General features: G+C 38.1%; 1 protein-coding gene across 5 annotated transcripts in view; it reads left to right on the top strand.

Annotated features, from left to right (window-relative positions):
- The window catches only part of LOC133528163 (ETS-like protein pointed), a 176207-nt gene that overhangs the window by 134398 nt on the left and 28654 nt on the right, over positions 1-13155 (top strand). For all 5 annotated transcript variants that reach the window (XM_061865416.1, XM_061865417.1, XM_061865419.1 and 2 more), the window contains 2 exons: positions 3599-3802; positions 4203-4331. In XM_061865416.1, the coding sequence (XP_061721400.1) occupies positions 3599-3802; positions 4203-4331 (333 nt within the window). The remainder of the gene's footprint in view (positions 1-3598; positions 3803-4202; positions 4332-13155) is intronic.

A 13155-nucleotide genomic window follows, 5' to 3' on the forward strand; every position in this document is an offset into this window, starting at 1 on the left:
TTATGGAACTTTGTACCTGTATTAAACAATGTAAATAATATATTATGTATTTGTATTACGGAACGCAGATAGTTACTGGTTTTATTACGGTGCTGTAGTTTGAAGCGTATCGAATAAATGTTACTTTTAACACTGTCAGCGGTAGTATCATGGTTCCATTTTCATCACTTGTCACTATGCCCGTCACTTTCGCGCTTACTTACTTGTTTGTAAAAAGCCGACCATCTTAGCCCTACAGATCATATTCGTAACAAATCCAGATTAAATTCTTAACTGGTTTTTACAATCTAAATACGCCTGCCTCTTTAAAAAAAGTTGACTTATCATTACATTTACAGACATCGCGAACAGTTCCATTTTTACACAATACCTGCCAATGATAAGCCAATACCACGACCATACAAGATGGAATGTAAACAGTTGTTACGCCGTATCTGCGAGATCTGGAAGATGAACGTAAACGCAGCGGCATCCGCAATGGCGACGAGGCTTTATCTCCACATCGGTAGTTAATGAAATTGGTTCATTACCATACCGAGCCTTTGTTACGACTAGCTACGGTTATTACTGGCTCTATAAACGTTCCATTTGAAAACCCTGTAAATTATAAAGTTACTAACTATAATCAGAAGCAAATATAATTAATACAATTGGCTTTGGCGAACCATTACAAGTAAAGGATACTTGGATGTCCGAGTGCGCTTAATATGAATTTTATTGCAAAATAAATACTAAATCTGGCTGTTATTCGATAGTTCAATGTTCAGTATAATGATGATCTGTAGGTGGGCCGATTTTAATTTTGTAGTCATTTTCGTCAGATATCGATAAAATTTGGTGAATAGATGAATGAGTTCCTTATTCTGTACAAGTAAAGCGCAACTTCACCATATGTCCTAAAAAATCTACCCTTGACTTACGAAATCGGTATCTAACTTTCGTAACTCAACGGAAAATTAAATAGGTACATTGAATTAGTCGTAAATTGGGATTTCTTGTTTATTCCCCCGAATGAGCTCTTCAAAGTTATCAATCAATCAATCAAAACTTTATTGATAAAATATAGTTATTTTACATGTCAACTCATTATATCTATTTAATCGCACATTATTATTATTATTTTTTATCTTTTTTTTATCAAATGTTATTAAACTCTGACAAAAAAATCGGTCCAGGTTTACCGTTGTTAGATGTCTGTGCTGCCTGCAAGTAGTTAATCAGTTTAAAAAGTGCCTCACGCAGCCTGCAGGAGGTTCGACTCGACTACTGGCTATATTCAACTTCAACCGTTACGCAGCTACGTTTCCATGGCACCACGTCACACGATTCGTAAATCCGTATTCTAATTGTAATATTTGCTAAAATCTAACTTTCTGCTTTTTTTTCGAAATATAGGGCACCTAAATGAAGTACGAGTACCTACAAGGAAGAGTGTAATGAAACGAAAAAAATAGCGTTTCATAAAGTAGTAAAATCTTTATAAAGTAAACTATAATTTCATTAACCGCTATCCATTCTTTATACGTGATGTTTTTGAGTTTAAGACGGAAGCAATCATAGAATCTCATCACAGTAAAGTCCGAAGATTACTACTATTACTAGGATGTTATAAAAGGCGTTGCGCTTTATGGCAACTTTACAGCCTATACAAATTAGGATAGTTTACTGTCCTTCAGTATAGCTTTTGTATAGCGAGCATTCTGGCCATTTAGTACCTAACTTGCAGTATTAAATGCTTACACCTATCATTACATTTACGCTTTCTCCATATACAAGATGAAATGGATACCGACTAGGCATCATCGCTCCCTATACTGCAGCATAAACATTAAGTGTCCCGAAGGCAGGCACACTGAAAGCAGTAATTAAACTAATTATTGAATATTAGCTAGCTCTCCACGCACCCGGGAAAAACTCCGGCCCCGAGTAGAGTGCAATTTGTAACACATAACTCCATTTCGCACTCATAAAACTAAAGAGTACTAAACCTATAACCAATTTCATGCCAATAGCAACCTTAATAACAAATGCTGAAAGTCTAGATTTGAAGCTTTAATCTGTTCAGCTTGGTTTTCTTTATTTGTGGGCGGCCGATTTGTATTGATTGACTTTTTATTAGCCGCTACTGTTTGAGGAATCTCGGCTATGTGCGTTTAAATTGATTGGTCTGGGATACTTTGTAAACATGAAGCAGCTTTTGTTTGGATATCTTCACCCAATTTAAAAGGCTGATTGTCCCCAATCAGACACCTGCTGGACAGAAAAAGACAAATCGAATGAATATTTGCGGCATCTTAAGGATTTGTACTCAATAAAGTACAAATCGAAATCGTACTGATTTCGGTAGACACACAGGCCACTTTTCTTCTTCCAGGAGTCTTACAGCTCAGGGCAGGTCTTGTGTTAATAGGAACACACATCTGGAAAAATTAAAGTTGATTTGACTCTGGGTATTTCTTAATTATGTACAAAAAACAAATCACTTTGGGTATATGCCATCTAAACCCGTAGGTATGTATGTCATATTCTCATATTTCTACCTCATTATTAACTGAGCATACCTCATCTTAGCAGTGGTGACCGATTGATTCTGACGTCCGAATTTCAATCCGGAGGTCGCAGATTCAAACCGAGGCTCGTACCAATGAGGTTTTCGGAAGTTATGTACGGAATATCATTTGATATGTACCACTAGCTTTTCTGTAAAGGAAAACATCGTGAGGAAACGTGCATACACTCGCGAAGGTGTATGTAAAATCCCCAACCCGCATTGGGCCAGGGTGGGGACTATAGCCCAAGCCCTCTCGCGCATGAGAGGAGGCCGGTGCTCAGCAGCAGGGTGTATTATTATATTACCTAATGTCAATGCCAGAAGGTGTACAAGTAGCCCATTGTACCTTTTCGATGGTACATCCTTTTGCATTAGAAATCCTTCGTGATAGCCTGGTGTGAAGGTCGGATGCATGCAAGTTCCGCCGTTGGGCAACGCGCGCAGCGCTGCGCGGCTAATTACTGTTGCATCCATGCGAGGATGTATGCGTTTGTCGCTGTTATAATTGTAATGTTTTTCATGTCGAAGTTTGATAGATGGAGGTTTGGAAAGGATTCTTCTTTGGCAATCGTCGCTTAACTTTATACGTACTAACGGTTTACGCATCGTCTTGTAGATTTTAGTTAGTAGTTATAGCGCAAATAAACAAGTAAGCCAATAAGCAAGTCATATTTTGGTCATACTTTTGGACTAATCACCATTCTGTTGTCGTTGATGTTTAAGATGTAGGTACCAAATTATACAATAATTATTTAAATACGGAAATTTTTATGATGAAATGGCACAAAAACGGCGATGCCACAAATTGAATTTTAATGACACGTCATGTGGAAGCGGCATAAGTTAGAAACGTAGTTATTTGCCGAATTTTTATGCATTGAACACAGGAAAAGCATAAATTTGTTATTATGATTTAAAATAACTTCGTCTTATGCAATTGAACGAATGAGCGTGAGATATATTCTTAAAATATTCTGAATGGAATTTGGACTTGTTATGCCTACATCTCATAGAGCCACTGGTACCTAATGTTATCTTCACCCCCAGATCCCAGACAATGGAGCGAAGCAGCGGTAGCAGCGTGGCTACGCTGGGCGGCGCGTGAGTTCTCACTGGAAGGCGTGGCGCTGCAGCAGTTTGCGCGCGCGCAGGGCAAGGACATCTGCGCCATGGGCCGCGAGGAGTTCGTAGCCCGCGCGCCCGCTTTCATGGGCGACATACTGTGGGAGCACTTGGAGATCCTGCAAAAAGGTTAGTAAACACTGACAATTGAAGTTGATCCGTAAGAGCAAGTGTGGCACTCCAGAAAGCTAAAGTTAAAAACTGACAATCTAATGGAATGGAACTGAGATATGCTTAATTTTGCATGAGTTTTCGCTGCAGTCACTGGTGTTTCAGCAGTTCTCACTCGCGCACACCTTCATGAGTGTAGGTATAATCATTAGAAGTATGCTAAATATGTCCATGAATGACAATTCAAGGCAATTCGAAGAGATAATACTGCAGAATAATCATTTGTAAATTATCTCACCGATATTTCATTTCCAAAGCTGAATGAATCAATCCTGTATTAGACAATAGTTGTTATTTGTTAGCAGTTCTTCAAGGTAATAAGGGATGTTAAAAGTTGTTTGCATTATTATCGGTCCAGATGTGGAGAAAGAGCGCTCCCTGCTGGCGAACGTACCGCCGAACATGTACGAGAGCAACGTCTGCCTGCCCGAGCTGCCGGACTACATCCCGCCGCCGGCGCACCACTACAACAACAACAACAATACCGGTGAGTTATTTAATCAATTTGCAACAGGGTCCAGGGCTATAACCGCGAAGATCGAAGTTCGTCAATTGCGGGCATTTTCCTCTGTCACTCTAATTACGTCTTAGTGAGAGTAAAAGAGAAAAATATCCGCAATTTGCGAATTTCGGTTTTCGCTGTAGGCCCCCCGATGAGGAGTTATATACTTTTCAGGGCAACACTAGATGTAAGCCTTGCGTCAAGTCATTTGAGCTTCTCGGCTCGCCCTGTGAGGGTTCTTTTCGATATGTAACTCATAACTAGAGGCAAAAATGTGTTATTTATTTCTCATACGAGTATCATGCCTGTATCATAGGTATTATAAAACAACGACACTGAAAATTTATCAGGGGTTGCTAACTATCTTGTTGTTAAGTTAGTATACTTTAATATCGATTATAGGTAGATAGTAAACTAAACATAAAACACTAATATCTATCTAAAAAACACTTACCTATATACAATGATATTAACAATAGAGAAAAAAAAAGTCTTTGATATTACATATGTTATATGACCATTACTTTAATAAAAGACTAATAATCAAATGACCGCCCACAAGTTCTAAAATGAAATTTTCACATTATCCACCATCAAACGAGAATAGGGTTGTTGTTATCATTTCATAAAGATAAGCGAATGGGCCACTTATCCGCGCAGCGGTAAAGTCAACCTCATTAAACTACCATTCGCGATAACTCTGCAATTACCGGGAGTTACGAGCCCTACTGCGTATGCACATAATTTCAGCTTTTACTGTATTTAGTAACCAACTAGCTATACTTATTGTTACATTGTCAGGAGGAGGCAATGCTCGTCTCCCATCTGTTCGAGTTAACAGGGAATTAAGGGTTTGAACAAAGTGGTTGGGTTGCCTTATGTTACCGTGCGTTCGTGCTATAGGCGAGCTAGTCACTCACAAATTTAAATAAACGTTGGTGCGCTTTAGGAACGTTCGCTCTTCAGATCTTTGTTTTTTCATAAAATAATTCAGAATATTACTCGCTTTACAGACGTATTAATTTAACAGCCGAACGGCGTGTCATCTTTTGCATTGCACTGTTATAAAAATAATAAACTTTACAATCGGGGGTTGTGCGCAGTCTCACGGATAAAAGCTCATTTCCATTCGATATAAAACTGTGTTTATTGCGTTATAAATCATAGTACCGGGATGTTTTGACTAGAAGCGCGGCTCAGCTACTGAAATAATAAATTAACCAAGTAGACAAGGGCTGTTCACATCGCATAACACCGCTGAAGAGTATTCAGTCGGAATTTGATCTCTGATTAAGCACAGTTGTCACGGATCTCTAGATCACAGTTTTACTGGTTCTATACAAAAGTTTATCTTGTTAGCAATGTGAAAAACAGCGAAGAAGTTGAAAGTCGTTAGCGCGGGTGGTCTCGACCTGACATCGACACTTGTATACCCAATTTACACATCCACTTGGTGTCGGGCGTATATCTCGCAGACTGTCTGACTTGACACCCTTTAACCCTATTACGGCGTCGTGTGACCGTAAATTTTGTAATTATTATATAATTTATGATATACCACATCTTCTGCTTAGGCCGTGTTGGTTTTTTAAAGCCGCGATTACTAGGCCACGTTTAGCTTCTCGGGGAGTTTAGAATGTCTTCGTACATTTTAGAGCCATTCTGAGTATTAAGCATTCAATGGAGATGCAACGATGGGGCAAGTGAATCTCCACTAGAAATTCGATTAAGTTACTTCTTACCAATTGTAATGGTGAACTTGCATCTCGTTAGGCAGTAAGAAAGTGCACCTACTCAAGTACCGTAGAAATTACTCTAACCTTTTTTACCTGCTACGTTTCTAGAGGATATTCTTTGCCCGAACTGGGGGCACTGGGCCCGAAGATGACAATCATAAATAGAATACGCCAATCAAAACTTAAAAATGAATGGAAATAGTCACGTGACTTTTCGTAGCATCTAACGATTTTTTTCTTTACGTTTGGCGTTTGTCAATATACGATTGTCATCTTGGCTAGGCCCTCTGATCTTACGATTCAATGAATAGTGTCTCCACCTATCCCTTAGTTATTCCATGCAGAAAACAGCCAAACGTTTACCTATGTGAGTAGAGTTCGTGCACCACATGCGATGCGCCGCGGTTCCGCACGGGCGCGCGTGGCGCAACACGACCTTGGCGCACTTTTTCCGCTCTCTTTCAGCCCGAGGTCTTCGCGAAAATTGTCTTCTTCGGCTGCCGCTTCAGCCGATCAGATCTGGAAATACGTAACGGATGTGGTTGTAGAACTATGAAATAGTAAAATAAGGGAATTCTGTTGCTAGTTTTAAAAATGAATGCCAGTTGTTGTGGCTGTTATGATTTCGTGCCTCTCTTTGTTATGAACGTCTACCCGCTGAATTGTGATCTAAATCATTGGATGAAACATTTAATTGAACAAACCTCAGTTGATCATAGCATAGGTAACGTTAGCGTAGAATCTATACTCGTAATTAATGATACAGTTGGATGTTTGTCATATAACATTTATACTTATTGGATTATGTATCTCCATAACCTGAAGAAAAAAAATGCTTAGTGCTCACGAAATTATTTACCTATTTATTTCATTCCATATGTCGCAATTAACATTTTACAAATTGAAAAAGTCAGAAACAGAACCATACCTAACCCCACTCTACTAAATAAAATCAAATTTACCGCAATAAGGCTAGGTTCACACTTGGGACTCCCAACCTCGCGCCAGACCAGATTGATCAACGCGCCCCTTCCACCGCCGCTCGCGCCGCGCTACGCCGCGCCAGTCTTCCGCCACAGACCTTTTGTGCTCATCACACCTATTGTTTTATAACCTGCCAGTGTTTCTTTACCTTTATTTGAAAGTTCAGTGTCTATCATTTATTTATTTTCTATTCAGCTCTTATTACTATCTATTGTGTTTTCCTTTTATAGTTTCATTGTTTTATTTGTATATAATTATTATTTATAAGTAAGTTTGTGATATATTAGGTATTTTAATATATTCATTTTATTAAATTTATTCCTTTTTCAATAGGAAATATTATCGCGGCTGTCTTCTTTTGGAAATTTTCTGTCGTTAAATGAAATGAGTGCCAAGTGACCGTCAGTGCGTGAGACAACATGTCTGCCTGGGATTCTGGTTAAACTATGTTTTTGCATCCGAGTTCTCGCGCCAGGGAATCCACGGAGCTGGACCCTGTTATAGTATGGCGTGGTAAGTTATTTTTATTTCTATTACGAGTAAAACTAAACTGCTTGGTTCGTTCCTATTTGAATTAATTTAAAAGATAAGTGATTCTAAAGTATGAAATGAATAATTGTTTGACAATCTTGAATTCCTGAATCATTCAAAACTAGCCACTCGACCCGGCTTCGCAAGAGTTACACAAAACCTTAACAAATTATCCCCCTAAACCTTCCACAAGAATCACTCCATTGATAGGTGAAAACCGCATGAAAATGGGCCCCGTAGTTTTTAAGTTTATCGCGAACATAGGTACATTACATACAGACATACAGACGTGGCGGGGGACTTTGTTTTATAAAGTGTAATGATCGTAGAAAGCGAGTTTTAACTGATAGTCATTAGCTACAACGTTCACAAACATTCAAATAATTATAGATAGGGAAGTCTTTGACTTTGTTACTTCACCACAAATAACAGGCATTATATTCCCCATAAACTCGCGACATACATACTCTTATTTACCCATAATTACTGTGCAAGTAACTGCTGAAAAACACCACAAAGCTGACTTTTATTTCAGACGCAACACATTCGTTTACGGGCAAATTTCCCGACCTCGCGACAACCCGAGCGTGGCAAACTAATGCAACCGTGCCGACAACGTGAAGGTTAACGCACAAAATCGTATATTCAATATTTTGCAACTGCACTCGTATTAATAAGGTGAGGTATATGGTTAATGTGTGCAATTTCGAAGCATCCGCGCTGTCGCAAGTCGATCGCGGGCGCATCCTTGCGTTGCGCAGCAAATCACCGGACGTGCGCTCGGAACAATTGCGCAATGCGCGGTCTGTGTACCGCCTTACGCTTGCTACGCCGTAGAACGCTACGCTCGTAGGCAATGCATTGATATCGATTAATACTTATCGTCAAATGATGCGGATACTAAAATAAAGAGTATTATTAAAACGCTTTAATTGTGTTTTTTAATTTTTATTTTAACGTTCGTTTTATTATAGTACATTACGATACAAGTGCGAAAAATAGGAAATTCGAAACTAGTGGTGATAAATTAAAACAAGATCGAAGGGAGTGTTTTAAATCGACACGAGTTGCGAATTACCTATTCGCACATGTATCGTACAACGTTTCACAGTACGTATGGCCCTTTAAATGTTCGACACAGTAACGTAATATCAATATGCTAATATTCGCACTAGTGCAGTAAAGTACCACCATATGTACTGTAAACGATATTATTGTATTATGCAGTTGCTACTATGTATTGTAATATGCTGGTATTTATTTTAAAAGTCATTTTAACTTCAAATATTTTAAGTTTAGATAAGAAAAGGTCCTACTCGTATCTTATAATTAAATTAAATATCAAGCCTTGTTGTTTCGTTCTACTTTTCCATAAATATCTCTAAATATAGCTATGAAAGATTTCTTACTTAAATATTAAATAACATAGTCTGTATATTTATCTAATGATCAAACGTAACGAATGAGAGTCGAATGCGAGGGCAATAACGAACGGTAATTGAAGTGGCGACCGGCCAAGGATCGTTATCATTTATATCCATGAAGTGATTTGGACAGGTAATGGCTACTGGTTCTTCTGTCTACCTATAGCGGTCCAAGTTAAGAGGATAGTGGACGACTGCCTCTCCACACTATGTATCTAGTCCCTATTTCCCTGCCTGGATATTGACATTATAAAAAATAATTTTTCACAATTTAGTGGGTATTTTAACCATAGCTACTTTTGTATGGAGCGTTCATCCCCTTTCCTCTGAAAATTGATTTGTACACTAGCGAGAGGTTAAAACGGATAATTATATATAAAACTTAAAATTAAGCATAAAAAGTACCTAACCCGTTTTCATTGCTAACAATGATGCTTGAGAATAAGATACTATATAGATTAGATATGTCAGACAAAAAAGACGTCAGCGTCTAATCCATATCGTATCTTTGGCAAATGTTTGACGTATCTTAAAGTTCGAATCGGGCCGTGAGATGTTGTCGCATAATTGACGCAACAAATACGCAACGCGTAGAATACGTTACCGTGTAGGGCAAACCTTGGCTATTTGGTGATACATAGTTATTCGGTGATAGTCAGTTTTATTGTCTTTTAGCCAAGTTACCTGGTAATTTTATGACTTGGAACCATATTACATCACATCAGCCACATTCGTGCTATTTCTTAGACATCGTTTTAAGCAATAAAATTACAGGGCATCTCGGCTAAAAGACAATAAAACTGACTATCACTGAATAACCAAGTATCACCGAATAGCCCAGGTTTGCCCTATATTAGGTCAAATTAACGTTATCGCTAAAACATGTAGGTATGTTAATTCATATTTTTTTGTTTGATTGAGCCATTAAATGGTTAAAAGTTCGGGTCACGAGGTCGTACAAGATGAATAACCTCCATCTTATTAATTTATTGAAACATATTATTTAGTGAGTAAGGTTGCCAGAGCTCAAGGACGAGTGGGAGGGGGTTAGGGTCGGCAACGCGCATGTAATTCCTCTGGAGTTGCAGGCGTACATAGGCTACGGATACTTCTTACCATCAGGCGGACCGTATGCTTGTTTGCCACCGACGTAGTATAAAAAAACATACATTTTTAAAGTTTTATATTTTATTATAATTCTCGAAAAAAATATTTCTTATCAAAATTCTTCCTCGGTCACACAGATATTTATCATTCATTTTGTATCTTGTACACTAGATAGGGAGCGTGCATGAACTATAGGAGGCAGCACAGGAGCCGTCAGATTTTTGGCGCGAGGCGTAAATGTGATGTTTATTGTTCCAATGTAGCCCACAAGATGGCAGAACCTACTATACACAAGAAAACACGTGACGTGTAAATTTATATGTTTATTGTTTCGATTCAGGCCAAAAGATGGCAGACCCTCCAACGCGCACGGTCCCTATTGAACTAATAAAACTTTTTTTTGTCGTAAGCTGTCGTAAAAAGTGTCTTTCAGCTTGTCTGCTATTCTTTTAGGGTCATTCTGTATAATCAATTTAATAACCAAATAGGGTAACCTATACCGTCAACTCACTTCATAACTGTCAGATTTGAAGTGTTGACAAGAAAAGTATTGAGCTTTCTAAGATATCAATAAAAAGATACGTGTCGTTTCGAGCAGCCACATCCGGTGGCCATTGTGCTTCAACTGGCGAGCTTCCGGCGAAACACGATACTTGCTCCTGCGCACGTGCGCGACCTTTTCAAATTTCGAACTACGAATTTTTGAACAATTTTGGAACAAAGGTCTGAGAGGGATGGATAATCTAATCAAGTTGTCTAATCAATTTTGATATCTAGAGCTGAGATTGCCGGCAAATCGGTTTAGTCAGTACCGATAATAATTAATTCCGGAAATAAGCAATACTTATTTTTTTTGATCTTTAATGTATATTCAAGATTCAAGTAAGATTGCGTTTACAATGTCTGTTTAGTCTAATAATTAAATTATAACAGTTTGCTGCAGAGTAAGTACCTACAGTAAAAAGGTACTGAAATGAGTAACTTTAGCTCCTTACAACATATTCGAATGGATCACTTTACGCGTCGTGGCCTAGAAAATCTAGAATACCTCCGAAGGATTTATATATGTCTAAGAAGATTGAAAGAAAACTTTAAGTTTAAAGAACCAAGGTTTATTTTTAACCTTCTACTTACTTCGTAAGAAAAACTTTTCAAGAGTCACTCCTCAAACGCTGGCTGAGCAAAGACAATGAGAAATAAAAAACACGAAAGCAGCACGTGCGGGATAAAAACACGATTAAACTGCGTCTACTGAATGTTCCTTGAAATTAAAATACAGTAAAAATGTATAAGCTTTATACAAACTTAAGACCTTTATCTTTTATAGGCATACACTTATTGTGTTACCTCGTATGTCTATACTACGTTCTTTAACACGTGGCCGTTAAGTGCCATGGCATAAAGTTGTTTTTAACTTTACAATATGTCAGATACGAGCTTTATAAAAATCCCAGTGATCAATGATATTCATAGCCAAATACACGTGAATAATATTTTGTCAGATTCAAAAGGGGAACAACTGCAATGATTAATCCATGAAGATTGTTCGGTGACAATAAAAAGTGGGTACCCAAGTAGTCCTTGAACGTCACAGGTAAGAATTTGGAATTAGCTTGGAAGGGTTGGCTACCAAAAGCACAAGGGTGATTCTTTACCATATTGTGTATTTGGAGGGTGCTCGGGGCCCCTTGTCCTTCAATAAGCCCTTAATAAGGGCCCTCAGGTCCTATTCAGCGCCCTTTCTTCCAAATTTACCTATTTCAGGTGGCCCTGATTGATCCTATGAATCTTATTTCGCCTGTCAATGCATTGAATAATTTTGGGTCAACTCTTCTCAAAAATAGATAATCAAAACTGATCCTTATCGCCTGCATTTTATAGCTGAGTTATATAATATAACACACTATTGATTTAATATACTCAAAAAAAAATACATTACGTCAAAATTTATCATGATTTTAACGGTGTTTAAGTAAAACATATCTTCGATATTTGCTGCGAGCAAAAATAGAATCCATATTTTTTAATGGGAAACCCATAGCGAAGTTTTCCTTGTATGAAGTTCTTGCAAGTACCTACAATGTTGTTGTTGGGCCGCTACTCGTGCGGTTCGTGGAACGTTGATAAGGGTTATCACAAACGTACCTACATTTTAGTTATAAATTAAATGCCTTTTATAATTACATACTTATATTATCTAATATTCCGCTCCCACGTACCGAATTACAATGTTCGTTTTCTGTTGAAATCGTGGCATTTTAAACTTTATGTTACATTATATTTACATTGGAATTGACAAAAGATGAAAAATCTTACGTAAAAACATGTATTTATTGCGCAAAGAATTCGTAAGATGAAATTTGAGACTTTTATGAACTTGAGAAGTGTTCCCGAAAATTAACTTTTGCAAAAAATCTTTTTTTGGAGAGTTCACATAGAAATAAGAATTTTCGAATAATTGCAGGTGCTAAGACAAATCTATGGGAAAGGAGTGTAAATCGCGAATGGGGGTGAATAGAAGCAAAGAGACGCAATATTAAGTGTCGGATTACGAAGCTTTGTCGGCGCTCGCGGCGCCTTTGAAGCCGAATTCAATTAATCGCCGTATTTGCGGTGCTTGGTAGGAATCCTCGCAAGAACAAGTATTTGCTGAGTGTTCATTACCAGCTATTAGGCGCGTTTTAATTGTGCCGTGAACGCCGATTGCCTTTATCGGCGAAATCACCGCGTGAGACTCGCAAACACCGAAAAATAGGCTTCTTGGTAATAGAGACAAGCTTTGTTGCTGTAATTTTACCCGTAGCTTTATAAGGGTTTTATAGTACCTGGGTATGTACTTGCTTATGTAACATACTACATACTATTTGGTCCACGTTTGCTTACTCCAAGGCGGGGCTCCGGAGCTCGCTCCATTGTTCGGAAATCAACGGCGGCGTCTGAATATCTTTCTGAGAGCCAAGTTTACATTCTATTAAAGCAATAGTATTTGTTACTTATTAAATTGTACTCGCTTTGAGTTACATGTAC

The sequence above is a fragment of the Cydia pomonella genome, chromosome 19, assembly GCF_033807575.1.
Source record: "Cydia pomonella isolate Wapato2018A chromosome 19, ilCydPomo1, whole genome shotgun sequence".
In the NCBI taxonomy this organism is placed as follows: Eukaryota; Metazoa; Arthropoda; class Insecta; order Lepidoptera; family Tortricidae; genus Cydia; species Cydia pomonella.